This window comes from Camelus ferus, chromosome 24 (genome assembly GCF_009834535.1).
Source record: "Camelus ferus isolate YT-003-E chromosome 24, BCGSAC_Cfer_1.0, whole genome shotgun sequence".
Classification (NCBI taxonomy): Eukaryota; Metazoa; Chordata; class Mammalia; order Artiodactyla; family Camelidae; genus Camelus; species Camelus ferus.
In genome coordinates, this window is record NC_045719.1 from 16138240 (window position 1) to 16153679 (window position 15440).

Consider the following 15440-nt stretch of genomic DNA (forward strand, 5'->3'; position numbering starts at 1 on the left):
GGAAGATTATGTAGCTCTTGGCATATTCTGAAGTTGAAACCAAGAGAGTTCGTGGGCTCTCTTTGAGCAGCATGTAGAACAAGAGGACTAAAGGGACAAGGGCAGGATGCTAGGAGAATCCCGGCAGAGAAGGGCAAGAGGACAGGGAAAAGGCTCAGGAAGGCAGCGGGAGAAGAATTAGCCGGTAACAAGGCGACACGGAAGCCAAGAGTGGACGTTTCAAAGCTCTAGTCATCCACAGATTCAAAGATACCCAAGGGAAGATAAGGGCAAAAATCATTTTTTAGTTTGGTAACAAGTGGACTCACTGATAGACTTGACCTGACCAGGTCCAGCAAGATGGTGGGGAGAAGCCAGTTACAGCCGATTGAAGAGTAAACAGTAGGTGAGACAGGAGTACGGTAGATGAACAGAAGCATGCCTTTGAACTCTTCAGATGAGAAGTGATGTTTTACAATATTGATGCCGGGGGACAGCACTAACCACATACAAAGCCAACTAGACCACCATGAACCAGCTCTAGTGTGGCGGTGAATCTTACAGCCAAGTTCCCTTAGACACATAATTACAGGCCCTGATCCAAAGCATCTTAAATAGCTCACAATCCTGAATATTAGTGAGGGGCAAAGAAAATCAGGGATATAAAGATCTGGGCAAACTAGAAATTGCTAGAAATTGCTACACAAATGTTAGTCATTATGATCATTATTACTACAATTTGGTCTTGTTAGATCACAATCTATCAGCCCAGTTTATAGGAGAGATGAAAACAAACTGAAGAGTCTGTCCAGTGGCTTTCGCAGAGAGGAAACATCAATAGTTCACTTATGCATTATGCATATAATTTAGACGCAACAGATCCAGCGGATAAGGACAGCGAAGAATTGCCCTCTTTAGACAGCTCAACAGGAACTTCCTGACGGAAAGTGTTCCAAAGTCCCATGTAATTGGATGTGACAATAATGGGAGGATTGGCTGCTTGCTTCTCATTTCAGTGGGATAATTTGAATAAGTTCTTTATAAAAATTGTAACTGCTGTCAAGTTGATAACACTCCAACTTGAAAATTTGGACTGTTGGATGCAGACCTTTGCCAGCTCTAAACAAATGGAGGTTGGCTCACAAAGGATTTGAAGAAGCCCCTTTCCACGCTATGAAGTCTCCAACTTCCAAGCTATTCCTATTGCTACTATATTCAGACTTACACAGGAGTTTATAAAACTCTTTGCAGCCTTCCTTCACCCAGAGTTTTCAGATTCAGCCACTCAGTCTTTGTTTTCAATCTAAGATAACCCATTCACCTGTTGTCCAATATACATAAATAATTCTTTGTGTTTTTTGACTCTGTCAGTAAGTGGTCTATTTTAAAATTCTGTTCACTCATTAAGCCAATATGATCAAGCATTTACTAGATCTCTGGCCTTATTCAGGGGATGTAAGACTAAATAAGAAAGAGTTTCTGCTTTCAAGGAAACATCTATTTAGGGAAAAATATTTGAAAACCTATGTCCCAATTCAATGAGATAAATGCTAGAATAAAGGCACCTGCAGGAGAGTGGTGAGGTGGAGTAAAGTTTCACAGAGGAAGTACCATTTAATGTCTTAAAGAATTCTGATGTTTAGACAAAAGGAGGAGAAATATTTTACCTTTTTGATCTGTTAGCTTCTTGAGGTCAGTGATTCTGTCTTATTCACCTTTTTTTTCTCTTAAAGTACCTCCTATAGTCAGACTATTTGCATTCCCCTGCCCCTCCTCCCCCCAAATTCATTTGCTGAAACCTAATCTCCAGTGTGATGGTGTTAGATGGTAGAGCCTTTGGGAGGTGATTAGGTCATGAGGGTGGAGCCCTCATGAATGGGATTAGTGCCCTAATAAGAGAAAGACGTCAGAGAGCTCCCCTACTCCACTGCATGAAAGGGACAGTGAAAAGATGGCCGCCTGTGAACCAGGGAGCAGGCTCTCAACAGACAGCAAATCTGCCAGCACCTCAGACTTGGACTTCCCTGCCTCCAGAACTGTGAGAAATAAATGTGTGGTGTTTAAGCCGCCCAGTCCGTGGTATTTATGTTACAGCAGCCTGAAGAGACTAAAAGTACTTCTTACAGTGATTTGAACATGAGAACCCAAAAGTAATTTGTTAAATTAAATCCAAATGCTGTGAAGATGACCCTTGTCATTCTTCTGCCTTCTAATTCTTTTTGAACAAAGTATAACCTGCAACGTTCATGTCTTACTGCATTAGTTCAAAAGGTTCTACAAATATTCTATCTCCTTCAATCTTTGCCCTCTTATTTATGCTACCAACCTGTGTTATTTCATTAATAAGTTTCTCCATTAATGGTTTAAATTCTGATTGTCTTGTCTGCTTTATAAATTAAGTCAGATGTGTGTACCTAATTCAAACTGGTCTCCTGAAAGTGGTTGCTCCCTTCCCCACACTTTTCAGAAAATCTGGACAAAACCTAAAATTCTCAAACTTGGATTAACTGGCATTGTCAACCATCAGCTATGAGGTTGGCATCGCACAGAATGCTAATCTGCCACGATGCCTTTTTAGCTCCCGAGATTCATGTATATGGATGTACTTTTCTTTCTCCACAGTTCCAAATCTGCTACAGGGGATGACGATTCTGATGTCTTAAAAGTGGAAAAAAGTAAGCCAAAGATAATACCATTTTTAAACTTCAGAATGTTTGGGGTTCCCAGAATTTATGAAGAAAAATCCCCAAATAAAGGAATTTGCAGGCCTGATCAGTCCAGGTGCCTTTCCACAGGTAAAACAAGCAAAGACTAAAAATCAAAACAGCCGTAGCCAATGCCAGTGTTACAGGTAGAATGTGGTTTTGAGAAGAAATGTTATTTAAAGCTTCTTTACAACAGGAAATTAACCACTGCCCTTGCTACCATTACTACAGAGAGAGTCTGTTCTCAAATGTGAGTTGGAGAAATTCTCTTTGGTTTAAATCTGAAGCTGCTTTTGCTCAGACTAGTCTCCCCCCGACCCCAACTCACTCACACTCAGCCCAAGGCCACTGCTCAGAGAAAGCCCTGTCATTTTCATATGCTGCTTGCTATACTGGTTATTCTGCTGTTCCCATTTCTTCTCAGCAGTACACAATCTGAATTGTTCAAAGTTGTTCTCTACTGGGTCCTTAAGAGGTCTTTATCTCATCATACAAAAAGTCAAAAGATGTATTAACTAAACAGCCAAAAAGTTGACCTGTGTGACCTTGAGCAAGTCACCTAACTTTGCTGGCCTGTTTCTTTCCTTGTAGCCTTTAAAAATAAAGAGGTTGCTATCAAATTATTTTTCAGGTCTTTTAGATTCTATTCTATGATGGTGAGGTTTGTTTAGGGGAGAATTACAGACAAGGTGGACTTCATCACAGCACAATAGAATTTACCCTTCAAATAACAAATTTACAAAAACTGGTAAGAATACCAGTAAGTATACCTGGAACCTGTGCTAGATTTCCCATGTGGCTTTTGAACATCACTGAATACAACTGGGCACTGAATACCAGTGTATTGTGATTACATGTGTGTGTTTGTGTGTGTGCCCTGTGGTACATGCTTCAAGGGACAAAATCAGGATGCTATTAGTTATGACTATACTTGATCTAGAATAGGAATTGAGAATTTAAAAGATGAGCAATAAATGAGGGATGCAGGGGCAAAAAAATGGTCAAAGAAAACTTCAGTTGGGAGGACCCTGAGGCATGAAGAGCTGGATAATGTCCTTTTTCTAAGAACAATGAGAGCCCATAAAAGGGTTTTAGATAATGAAGTGATGTGATCAGGTTTTCCTTTTCTTGGGGTTACCTTGGTTCCTCTGTGGGGAATGGGTAGAAGGGAAGAGAACTTTCCAAGCCCTGCTCATTAATAATTTATAGCAATATTTTTCCTTTAATTTCCCTCTCATTTTTTACTCTTGATTGGCAGTTGCTTCAAAGCTCTCTCCTCTCTTTTCCAAAAAACTCTCTAAAAATATTCTCACTGTGTCTTCAATCTTTTCCCTCATTGTATATATTATCTTTCTCCTCACGAGTCACTCCCTGCCTTTTTCATGAGAACACGGTGCTTCCTCCAACTTGTTGAATAAATCAAGTACCAAAATGGGACATCAAATGTGTGGTTCTGCAGAATTCTACTCAGAAGTGTCCCATGCTTTGTTTAATGCTCTGTTCTCACCATCTTGAAATTCTTAAATAAGAAGCCCCACCTTTTCACTTGGCAATAGGCTCCTAAAATAACTCAACCCTTTACGGAGCAAAGATAAATGATTTTGGTTGTATTTGAGTAGAGGTAAACATCTGTTCTATATTCTTCTATATGTCACTTCCATGTCCAAAGCTTTGCCCACCTCCCTTCTTTTCTAGTATCACCACGATAATCTAAGTTACCACTGTCTTTTCTTGATATTACATAAATACTTAATATTAGGCAAAAGAGACTCTTAAAAGAGTCTCTGGATGTAAAGAGGGATATTTTACAATGATAAAACCATCAATCTGTCATGAAGATATATCAATATAAACAATATATGTACCTAATGACAGAGTGCCAAAATAAATGAAACAGAACTGTCAGAATTGAAGGCAAGAATAAATGATTCAACAACAGTAGCTGTAGACCTCAATACCCCTCTTTCACTAATGGATATAAAAACTAGGCAGATGATCAACTGGAATTCAGAAGACTTGAACAACACTATAAACCAACTAGGCCTAAAACACATTTACAAAATACCCCACTACCAATGGCAGAATGCACATTCTTCTTGGGTACACATGGAACATTCTCCAGGATAGACCATGATCTGGGCCGTATAACAAGCTTCAATAAACTTGAAAGGACTGAAATTATACAAAGCCATTGACAGAAAGAAAGGTGGGAAATTCACAAATACATGGCAATTAAACAACATTCCTAAATAACTGATGGGTCAAAGAAGAAAGAATACAGGAAATCAGAAAATGCTTTGAGGTGAATGAAAGTAAAGGCACAACATACCAAAACTTAATGATGCAGATAAGACAGTGCATAGAAGGAAATTTATAGTTGTAATTGTCTGTATACAAAGAGGAAAAAAAGACTGCAGATATATGTCAGAAGTTCTCAGGTTAAGGCCTTAGAAAGTAAGAGCAAACCAAACTCAATGTCAGCCAAATGAAGGAAGTAACACATACGGGCGTAGAAATCAATGAAAGAGAGACTACAAAAGCAATCAGTAAAATCAATGAAACCAAATGCTTGCTCTTTGAAATGATAAGAAAACTGACAAAGCTTTCCCTAGAATCACCAAGAGGAAAGAGAACACTCAACCAGAATCAGAAATGACAGCAGGGCATCACTCCTGACCTTACAAAAATAAAAAGGATTATGAGGGAGTACTATGAACACTTGTGTCAACAGATTAGATACTTCAATTGAATGGACAAATTCCTTGAACTACACAAACTACCTGACTCAGGAAGAAATAGACAATGTAAGTAGATCTCTAACAAGTAAAGAGATCGATTTAGGAATCAAAACCTCCCAGAAAACCCCAGGCACAGATAGCATTACTCCTGAGTTCTACCAAACACTTAAAGAATTAATATCACTACTTCCCAAACTATGCCCAAAAATAGAAAAACATAGAATGATGTCTTAAGGAAAGCATTCCACCCACAGTCGCATCACAAAGGGAAATATTTAGCAAAAAAATTAACAAAAGAAGTGCAAAATTTGTATTGTCAGTACTACTACACTTGTTGAGAGAAACTTTAAATGACTGAAAAACAGCCCATGTTCCGTCTGCTGTTTCCTTAAAATGTTAAAACACAGAGCTACCACATGTGTGAACCAGCAGTTCCACTCCCAGGTATGTACCTCAGAACACATATATGCACAAGCTTTTACATAAATGTTTATAGCAGCATTATTCATAGTAACCCCAAAGTGGAAAAAAACAAGTGCCCATGAGTTAGGTTAAACACCTGTTGAACTGCTCAACAAAATACGACGCATCCACAAAATAGAACATCATTTGGCAATTAGAAAAGTGAAGTATTGATACATACCATAACCTAGACGAACCTGGGAAACGTCATGCTAAGTGAGAGAAGCCAGACACAAAAGACCACGCATGTATGATTCATTCATTTACATGAAATATCCAAAATAGGAGTTTCTGGAGACCGAAAGTAGATGAGTGCTCACCAGCTTACCTCACCAGTGAGGGCCTTGCTTCCCGTTACGCAGACTGTTGTTCGCACAGTGGTTTACAAAGCGGCCTCTGATGTCAGAATGCTCGTGTCCAAGCCCTGGCCCTGCCCTTTATTAAGGAGGGACTTTGGGTTGTCACTCAGTCTCTCTGAGCCTCACAGAATAGGTTTCAGTCGTGTTAGGGGAGAAAAAAAGTGGTACCTAGGCATGATTTTTCCAAGTGGGGGCAAGTTTAGTTTTATAAATTTTCCCCTCAAACTGCAGAATAGATCTCATGGGTGACATAATGATTAAATGGAGACAACACTGAAATACCATCCTGACTCAATGAGTGGTAGTTACTGTTATGCGTTAATGTTGGATTAACTTCGTAAATGATTTTTCAAATCTAGAAAGCAAAAATTCACGTCAATCAAATCTTTAGTGAATATACTTTGTTTCCCCCAAATTGTTTGATTTGATGGTTAAGTTCTGAACTACCTACCAGTTCTTACTTCTTACGTAAAATACTGAAAAAGAAGTGTTCGAGTTTCCAGCTTTCCTAAAAGCGAAAAGAAAGCTTAGCTTTTGTTTATGTTTTCCTTTTCTGGTCTTGGACTTGCTCTTTCCTGCTGCTTTGCTGTTCAAATAAAAATAAGAGTTGAAAACAGCTGAGAAGGCTCGCTAGCTGGCTTTTGAAAAACTGAATATACACTTGAAACTTAATCTTTTTTTCTGAAATAAACTGCTTTCTTTTTCTCTTCCACTTGAAGCACTGCTCTTTTGAGCTGGAGGGCAAGTAATGTAGACTAAAGCTCAGTGATCTTATTCTTACAGGACTTTTCAAGGCAGACCACAGAGCCCCCAGCCTGCCAGCAGAAATACACCTGAATACACTCAGAGCATTTTGCTGATACTCCAAAGGTAAGTGATTTTCTCCAGGATACACTCATTTGATACTAATAATGCAATCCCTTCCAATATATTAAAAGCCCATCAAACCTAATTTGAATTTTCAAATTGGTCTTTGTTCCCAGGCATTTTCAGCAGAAAGAGATAGGAAATAGGTTTTTCTTTTAAAACAAAACTACACTGAGCTCTCAGTGACACCACCAATTCAAATGCAAGATTGTGGAGTTTTTTGCGTAAACTTGCTGATTTCACATCTGTATCTACTTTGCCCCCTGCTGAAACTCCCAGCTTTCACTGACACCAACATAATTGCAAATTGGCTTTAAACTATAATACACAGACAACAGTTCCAAAATAATAATATGATTGCTGAAAATAGTTTAAGGTTTTATCATAAGCTTTCATGCTGTGGAGTCAAATTACGACTTTTGAGATCACTTGGAAAAGTTCCTCTCTACAGAGCGATGAAAACCACTCATTAAACAAAGTTCGTTTGCATAATTTTTCTTTCAATATTAGGGATTCTTACAATCAGTTTGTTTCATAATTATGTAAATATATAAACTTTTCAAAGTTCAATTTATAAAACAAACTATAAAAACCAAGTAAACTCAGAGAATTCTGGCTTATCTTCCTTTCTTCATAGTGTTCCTCCCCCATTCCAGTCTCTCTGTCAACTTTTAAAAAATTATATATATATCCTTCTTTAATAAATGTTAGCATACCTGGAGTATGTAAAGACATTTTACATTACTTTTTATAGCTTCAAATTACTCTCTTATTTGGATGCACTATAATTGAATCAACTAGCCATCTCTTGATGGACATTTTTATTGGTAACATTTTTTTTTGCATTTATAATAACATTGCAACAAGTAGCCCTGTGCATATGTCTTTTGTGTTTTTGCCAATGTGTCATTGAGATAAATTCCTAACAAGAGATTCCTCAAGAAATTGCTGGGTCAAATGGTAATCATATATCTAATTTTGCTAGAGATCATCAAGTTAACTCTGAATTTTTGTGTTTCTACAAGCAATGCGTGAGAGTACTCCTTGCTCCCACAGCCTTGTCAAAGGAATAATATTCTGTAACTATACAGATTTTTGTTAATCTGGCAGAGAGAAACTGCATGTCTCTTATTAGGAGTGGGTGGGTTTGAGTGACTTGCCCTGTATTTAAGGGACATTTGCATTGCTTTCTATGACAATTGTATGTTCATATTTCTAGCCTTATTTTTTCAATATATAGTTTTGAATATTTCTTTTCCTTTTAGAAGACTTTCATGTATTGGCCTATTAACTCTTTGTAATATAGATAGCTAATAATTTTTCACATTGTCATTTAATTTTTACTTTATGTTTTTATCATGCAAAAGGGGTGTGTGTGTGTGTGTGTGTGTGTACTGAAACTTATGTTTCCCTGGATTTTAAGTATAGTTTAGGAGTTTTTCCTACAACCCAGTTGTAGAAGAAATTCACCCATGTATTTTATTCCTAATCTATGTATGGCATTATAGTACACATTTGGAATTCATTGTGACATATAAGCTCAAGAAATTCCTAAAAATTTACCAAGCATGAGCCAGCACAAGCTGGCTTCAGTGCCCCACTCACTGCTGGTGGACATGCCGCTGTCACTGACAAGCTGCTGGGGGGAGATCCACGCATTATTTCTGTGTGTTGTTTCAGTGTGTATGTTCTTAGGTTTGATGACTGTGTATGTTTCAGCCAGTCAGTAAAGTTCCTGGTGCCTCAAGTTTTTCAAATTAAAAACCTCTTTAAACACTGAGAAAATATGTCAATTATTTTTTTGCAAATAGTACATTATAGCTTCAAGGAAAGAATGTACCCCTATTTGATTAAAAAAAAAGCTATTTCCCTAGCTGAGATTTTTTGAGTATAAAACAGCCATCATTCAGTTGCATAATAGTGCTGCTACTTTTAGAAACAGCAACAGAACAGAACGATGTCCTTGTAGGGAGATGGACATAATATACTAAATAGTCTTGTTTTTAGCAGCTTGGCACTGATGTTTGCTTTTAACACTTGCTTCATCTCATTCTCTCAGGTTTAGAGAATTTATATAATCAGTGAACACAAAAGACATAATGTGTGATACTCACCACTACTAGAAGCATCATTCAGATTTAGCAGTCCCCCTCCTAGCCCTCGGTAACTATGGTAACTGTAGGTCCCATTTCCGTTGATGTACAACACCTCCTGCGAGCCTGAAGCAGCTGAGGTTGAGTAAGTGCCCTGGGCCGCCTCTGGTTTGCACTGTTTGTCAGCTGGCGCAGCCTCGTCCTGCAACGACAACAGCACTTCATTACTCATCAAGCCGCCATGTTGTTTCACCTTGAACAGGATTATCACTGTATTGGTATCTACACGTCTGCACTGAATAAGGAAAAAAAATACAGCCAACGTTAAGTCAGCGCGTGTGCACATTTTCCACAACTTTGCTAAACACTAAAAAAGGAAAGTAAAGTTACAATGTGAGACAGATTGGAGACGGAGGAGCTTACGATTTCCAGCTGAATTTCAAGTTACATGAAGAGAGTTGTTCATGGTAGCCAAGAGAAGGCAGTAACCTAAATGTCTGCTGACAGATGAATAAAGACAATGTGGTGTAGAAATAACAAGGCAATATTGTTTAGCCTCAAGAAAACAAGAAAAGCGTCTCACAGCCTACAGGGATGAACCTTGAGGACCTAACTCCAAGTGAAATGAATCAATCACAAAAGACAAATGTTGCATAATTCCACTTATTGTGGATTAAGTAGTCAAACAGATAGAAACTGAAAGCAGAATGGTGGTTGCAGCGGGCTGGAGGGGTTAAGAGTTGTTCATTGGGTGATTCAGTCGTTCAGGGTAGGGGGCATGGTTTGGGGGCATCTGTGGCACAGCAAGGTGCATGTGGTGACAACACTGGAAATTGCTGCGAGGGTGAATTTTATATTAAAAAAATTTTTAAATAGGCTTAAAAATTACATGAAGAGAAATAATTTGCAAAAAATTTTGCAAAGATTGGCCTTCTCGAATTTTTTTTTTTTTGGGTAGTCTGTTCTCTTTCTCTCTCTTTTTTTTTTTTATGGCTATAGAAAAATTTATTGTGTGTTGATTCCATAATAAGCCCATTACATGAATCACAACCGCCTGATACGGCCCTGAATGAACCCAAGCTTTTCAGCTTTTCTTAACTTGCGCTAGTATGTGCAAATGGTGCTCCCAAACCTCACCACGTCAAATTGTTAAGTGACTGAAATCACAATAAATTGTATATCTGCTCATAGGAAAACAGACTGAATGAATTTCCCTTCAGCTGGGAGTTTATAAAATCTAAAATATATACAACATATATGACTTCACTTGCCTACTGCATTCTTCATCTGTTCTTCTCTTTTTTAATAAGAAGGAATTAGAAACAGATTTCCACTGAGTTCTTAGGAGTTTTTATTTTCATAATCAGAATATTTTACAGTGTGTAAATTTAGAGTACAGGTTTAGGGAAACAAAATTTGGAATGTATTTTTTGTGGCATCAAGTACTAGACAATGAGGAAGCATGGAATAAGTCTGCTCTATGGAACCAGTGGGATTGCTGTGGTCAGACGCTCCAGTCTTTCATGCAGAGAGAGCACTGCCATCACTATCAGACCCAGGCACTTGTGATTTTGCTCTTGTTCTTCTGGTCTTTTCATCTATAACTGATCTCTTTGACTCTGATTATTACACTCAGCTGGAGACCTTAGACACATGATCTATACGCTTTTCATTTTCAGGTTAATAAGATTATGAAATAAACAGCAAAATTCCTCAACGTAAATCAAACTGAAAATAAGAATTTTCCCAGCATTGCCTTAAAAAAAAAATGTACTGACCTAAATCAGTGTATCAATGTCCAACTGTAATTCCCTCTTAACATTTAAATCTTAGAAATCCCTGGTGGGGTGGGTAAATTACTTTAGAATAACACTTTTCTTGGGAGAAACTGCACTAAAGAAAAGACCTTGATAGAATCATATTTTGTGGGTATCACTGGGTCTACTGTTTAGACTGGGAAGACAGCAAGTTTCAGATTTTTTTTTTTTTTAATTCTGGAAGTTACTCTGCTAATAGAAAGTACTCAAAGATGGTGGTTTTAGACTGTGGTTCTCCACAAAAGGAGATGGGGACCTTCACCAAATTTACCACTGGTAATAGGGACTTAACCTAAAGACCTAACAATACATGTGCTGTTTGTTGGTTTTGGGGTACCATGATGAAAATTTTATTATACATAGTAAAGGAGCTTAAATACTCTAAGATATTGAAGATGATATTTCCGGGAATCTTTTGTTGCTGGAAGTTGTGTCATAGGTAGTTTTGAGATAAATGATCATACGAATTCCAGTGCTGCTGTGAAAAAAGAACTTTCAATAAAGCCACATTAGTGGTACAGAAACACAGCAACGACTAGAATTTTAGAATCTGTAACCAACTGTCATTTACATGGCTTGTTACAATGACAGGGCAAGTGGAAAATGGTGACGACACCTCATGCAGCAGTATCTGAAAGTCTTCTATAAAGGTGCAATGACATTGTCTCCCAGCTAGGAGTGCCAATCTCCTCCCTGCCTGGGGACAGAAATTGTTATATGCACTATAATATACATACATACATTCTTCTGTACTAGAATGCAGACATGTTTTAAATATTCATTCAGCTTAAGCTTATTAAATAAGTAGAGCTCATCGGAAGATGGATGGATGAATCTGTGATATTTACATGGGTTGGTTTTTTCAATACATATAACTTCTATTTCCTATAAAATAGTCCATTTACTCCGTTGGACTATAAGGCTTCTAGCGGAAATGCCTCAGAGTCTTCTTGAGATTATGAGGGCAAGGGCACAGAGATATGCATTCACATGATGTCCTTCCTCTGAACCCACACGAGCAGCTCTGCTTTGCTCTACGCTACACTCATAAAATCACCACATTTAAAGCATCATGAAAACCGCTGGGCTGTGAAGGTTTGTAAAGACGTGTAGCCACTTCAGCTCAGAAAGAAGGCATACATACTGTTCTCTACTTCAATGCAATTTTGAAGTCCTTGGGCAGAGACTAGCCTCAGACAGTTCCCACCACTGGTGTAACTTCCCAGTTTCCTGATTGAAAGCAACTTAGACAACATGATAGATAAAATTTGAGTTTCTAGTTTCGGAAAATTGGTGGGTCTTGTCATACTCTACCAGTTTCTTTTTCTGTGTTTGGAAAATGACAATAAAATATACCCACAGAAAAAGTATCTTAATGATGAGTGAAAAGGGAGAAGGGAGAAGGCATTGTTCCCATAATATTTTCTCTTTGATTCTTTGTATGATAGAATTAATTTGTATTATTAAACACGCTATTTTTTAAGTGTGCCTCAGTCTTTTCATTATTAACTGTAATTCCGAACCACAGTAACTGCACTGAGCAGGCAGATAATTAATTCCATTAATAATCAAAATGACTCGTGGGGAGTCATCTGTATTCAAACACTGACTTGCATTATTAATGTTTTGGCAGTCCACTATAGGTTGAGAAATACAACATGTGAAAAATCCCAATAAAATCTGTTCTGCAGCGTATTTGGGGCAAAGTTTAATATAAAGTTAATTCATGTTTTTCTTGTGAGTGATGACTATTATTAGTTTCAAAGAAGCATAGATTTTAATAACATAAAAAATAAACATCCCCTGGAGTCACATTTTATCTCTGCAAGCAACTTTTAATCATCATTAGTTCCCAAAGTTCTCAAAGCTGACAGTCTACCCCCTGGGTTGCTATGAAGATTATTTTCAAAAGAGGATAATATTTATATGCTACAGAAGGGCTGCATAGGCATGAAATAAATTTTATTCATCAAAAACTAGAAAAAAATCCTATCTTACCTTTTATAAGTGTATTTCAAAGTTTTTTTTAAAAGTCTGCAAAAAAAGATCACATGAGTAGGACGGAATGACCACCAGCATTGCAATAAGTTATGCAGACTCATTTCGATCCAGGTTTCTTTGGTTAAAAATATACAACAGATTAAAGAAACAGTTATGGGGACTTCTATAATTAGCCTACGGCCTTATCAATAGATATCTCCTTTTTGTATATAAGTAAACATTTCATATTTACCAAAACATTGGGCTTAGAATAGGGGATCACTTACAGATAGAGGGCAAGACTGGGAGGGATTCAGAAGAGTAGATATTGTCTACTCATGACCCTTCCATTGACACACTATTTCATATTGGTTTATACTCCTTTGTCCTCTGTCCATAAAGACTCGGCAGGGACAAACTTGACTTTGCTGAGCACTAATCTGGTACTTGGACCATACAGACTGAGTTCCTAACTCATTTCATATGTCTAAGGAATTCTTTACTCAGGTACCTGACATAGACATTTTTTTAAAAATAAAATTTGATTAATTCCACTCAGCTGTTTGACAGTAGGTTTCAAAAAAACATTGCCTTTACATCGCCCAAGAAGTCCACTTTTTCTTGGACTTTATATTCTCCACCAGCTGTTAAATATGCTGTATTATTTTCATTAACTTTTCTCTGTCTATAAAGATTATTAGAAAACTCCAGTAAAACTTTCTGCTAGATTCCACAATCCAGGCATCTTTCTTCTATTTACCTTACATGGTTATAGCAATTGGCATTTTCAAGGCATTGCTGTGTCAATATGGAATTACATTTTTTGGTCATCATTGAGGTGGTCAGGGTACCAGTGATGCACCTTTTTAAGGTTAAGAAAAACTTACTTAGACCTCAAACAAGCTTATCACTGCAAAATATTAAACACGTGGATAATTCAGGCATCAGTTTGCCTAAGCTTTCTGAAGACTGTTACTAAACTTCTATCTTTACATGTTCTTTGACGTCTATATGATAGGAGCATTTTTACTTAAGTTACTGCTCTAAACTTCTCCTTTGCTCTCTAAGTATAGATGAAGTAAGGGAATATAATTTATTTCTCATATAAACTGCGGGAAAACATCTCTCCCTTCTAAAAGCTTCTCTTCTTCCATTTGATAGCAGTGTTCCAGAACTAAGTACATTGCTAAGAGTTTCCAGGGAAATTCATAAAAGATTGGAGAGAACCCAGAGCTCCAATTTAAACTGCTTTCCTGCTAAGAGGAAAAAGTCTGTACTTAAAGTAAATGCGTTTTACTATTTGGAATGATGAGAAGTGATTTACTATGCTATCAAAGCACGCGCGCACGCGCGCACACACACACACACACACACACACACACACACACACACACACTCACACATACGATAACACTCAGGGAGTAAATTCTTTCACATAGTTAGGAGCATCCATACAGTGTCCACTTGTTGGCCACGCCAGTGATTAAGATGCCAAGACAGAAGATTGCTCTTTGCAAAGATGCTCCCAAAGCCACAAGAAAGATAATCAGGAAAGACATGTTTTGACTAAATCCAAGTAGCCCAAAATAAAAGAGAAGCTAGATTTGGTTTCTGACTCGAGAAACCCAAATCACAGTAGGATAGCTTTTCCCTAGAGCTTTATCAAACTCTTCGCAGAACAGGTTATTATGGTAACAAACTCTCTTTGTAGCAATATTTACACAAACGCACATACTGACATGATTTTATAAACAATAAAAGTTTGAGAACTATTGGCTTAAAGAAAAATACAAAATAAATATGGTCCTCGATTTGATAGGTATGGATACATGGCTGGCAAGAAGTAACCCAGTACCCAGTCATCTGCTCTAAAATTCTTCCTCTTGGTCATAACTTTTATATCATTTTATTATTTTTCTTTTATTTTATACTTTTTGTTATGAATTTGTTATTTCAGTGTTTTTATTATTAAAAATAAAAGTAGAGACTTAGCACTTTTAAATTGCAGTCTTAAATGTTGCACTGTTACTGAGTAGCTGTTCAAAAAAAACTAAATTTAAAAAATGAATGTCTTATTTCTAAAACTCAATGTTGAATTTCTTTGTTAACATGACCAAAATGAAAATTTAGAAGTAATGTTCCTTTGAGATTCTGAAATCTGCTAGCAGATACGAATTTTTTGGTTGTTGATTTTATGTATGTATCATAGTTTTTTTATCTCAGAAAAATGTTTCAATTTTAAAGTACCAAATTGGTATCTTTTATACCAATTTTAATATATTTTAATTTATTTTTAACATAGTAAAAATAATATATTTAATTTTAATTTTAATATATTTAACGTATTTAAGAGTAAGAAAGATTTTCTTCTAATCATAATATTTTTTGTTTCTCCTGAGTTTTTAGTTTTAAAATTCTCCATTTAGAACAACTCAAAGTA

The 15440-nt window shown here is 37.0% G+C and overlaps 1 protein-coding gene and 1 long non-coding RNA gene across 3 annotated transcripts in view; one reads left to right on the forward strand and one right to left on the reverse strand.

Annotated features, from left to right (window-relative positions):
• Positions 1-15440, reverse strand: part of LOC102522921 (nucleolar protein 4) — a 79947-nt gene that overhangs the window by 21763 nt on the left and 42744 nt on the right. For both annotated transcript variants that reach the window (XM_032467232.1, XM_032467233.1), the window contains one exon: positions 9225-9405. In XM_032467232.1, the coding sequence (XP_032323123.1) occupies positions 9225-9405 (181 nt within the window). The remainder of the gene's footprint in view (positions 1-9224; positions 9406-15440) is intronic.
• Positions 6566-10243, forward strand: LOC116659552. Its single transcript, XR_004314911.1, has 2 exons — positions 6566-7113; positions 9170-10243. It is a non-coding gene; the product is annotated as an uncharacterized LOC116659552 (long non-coding RNA).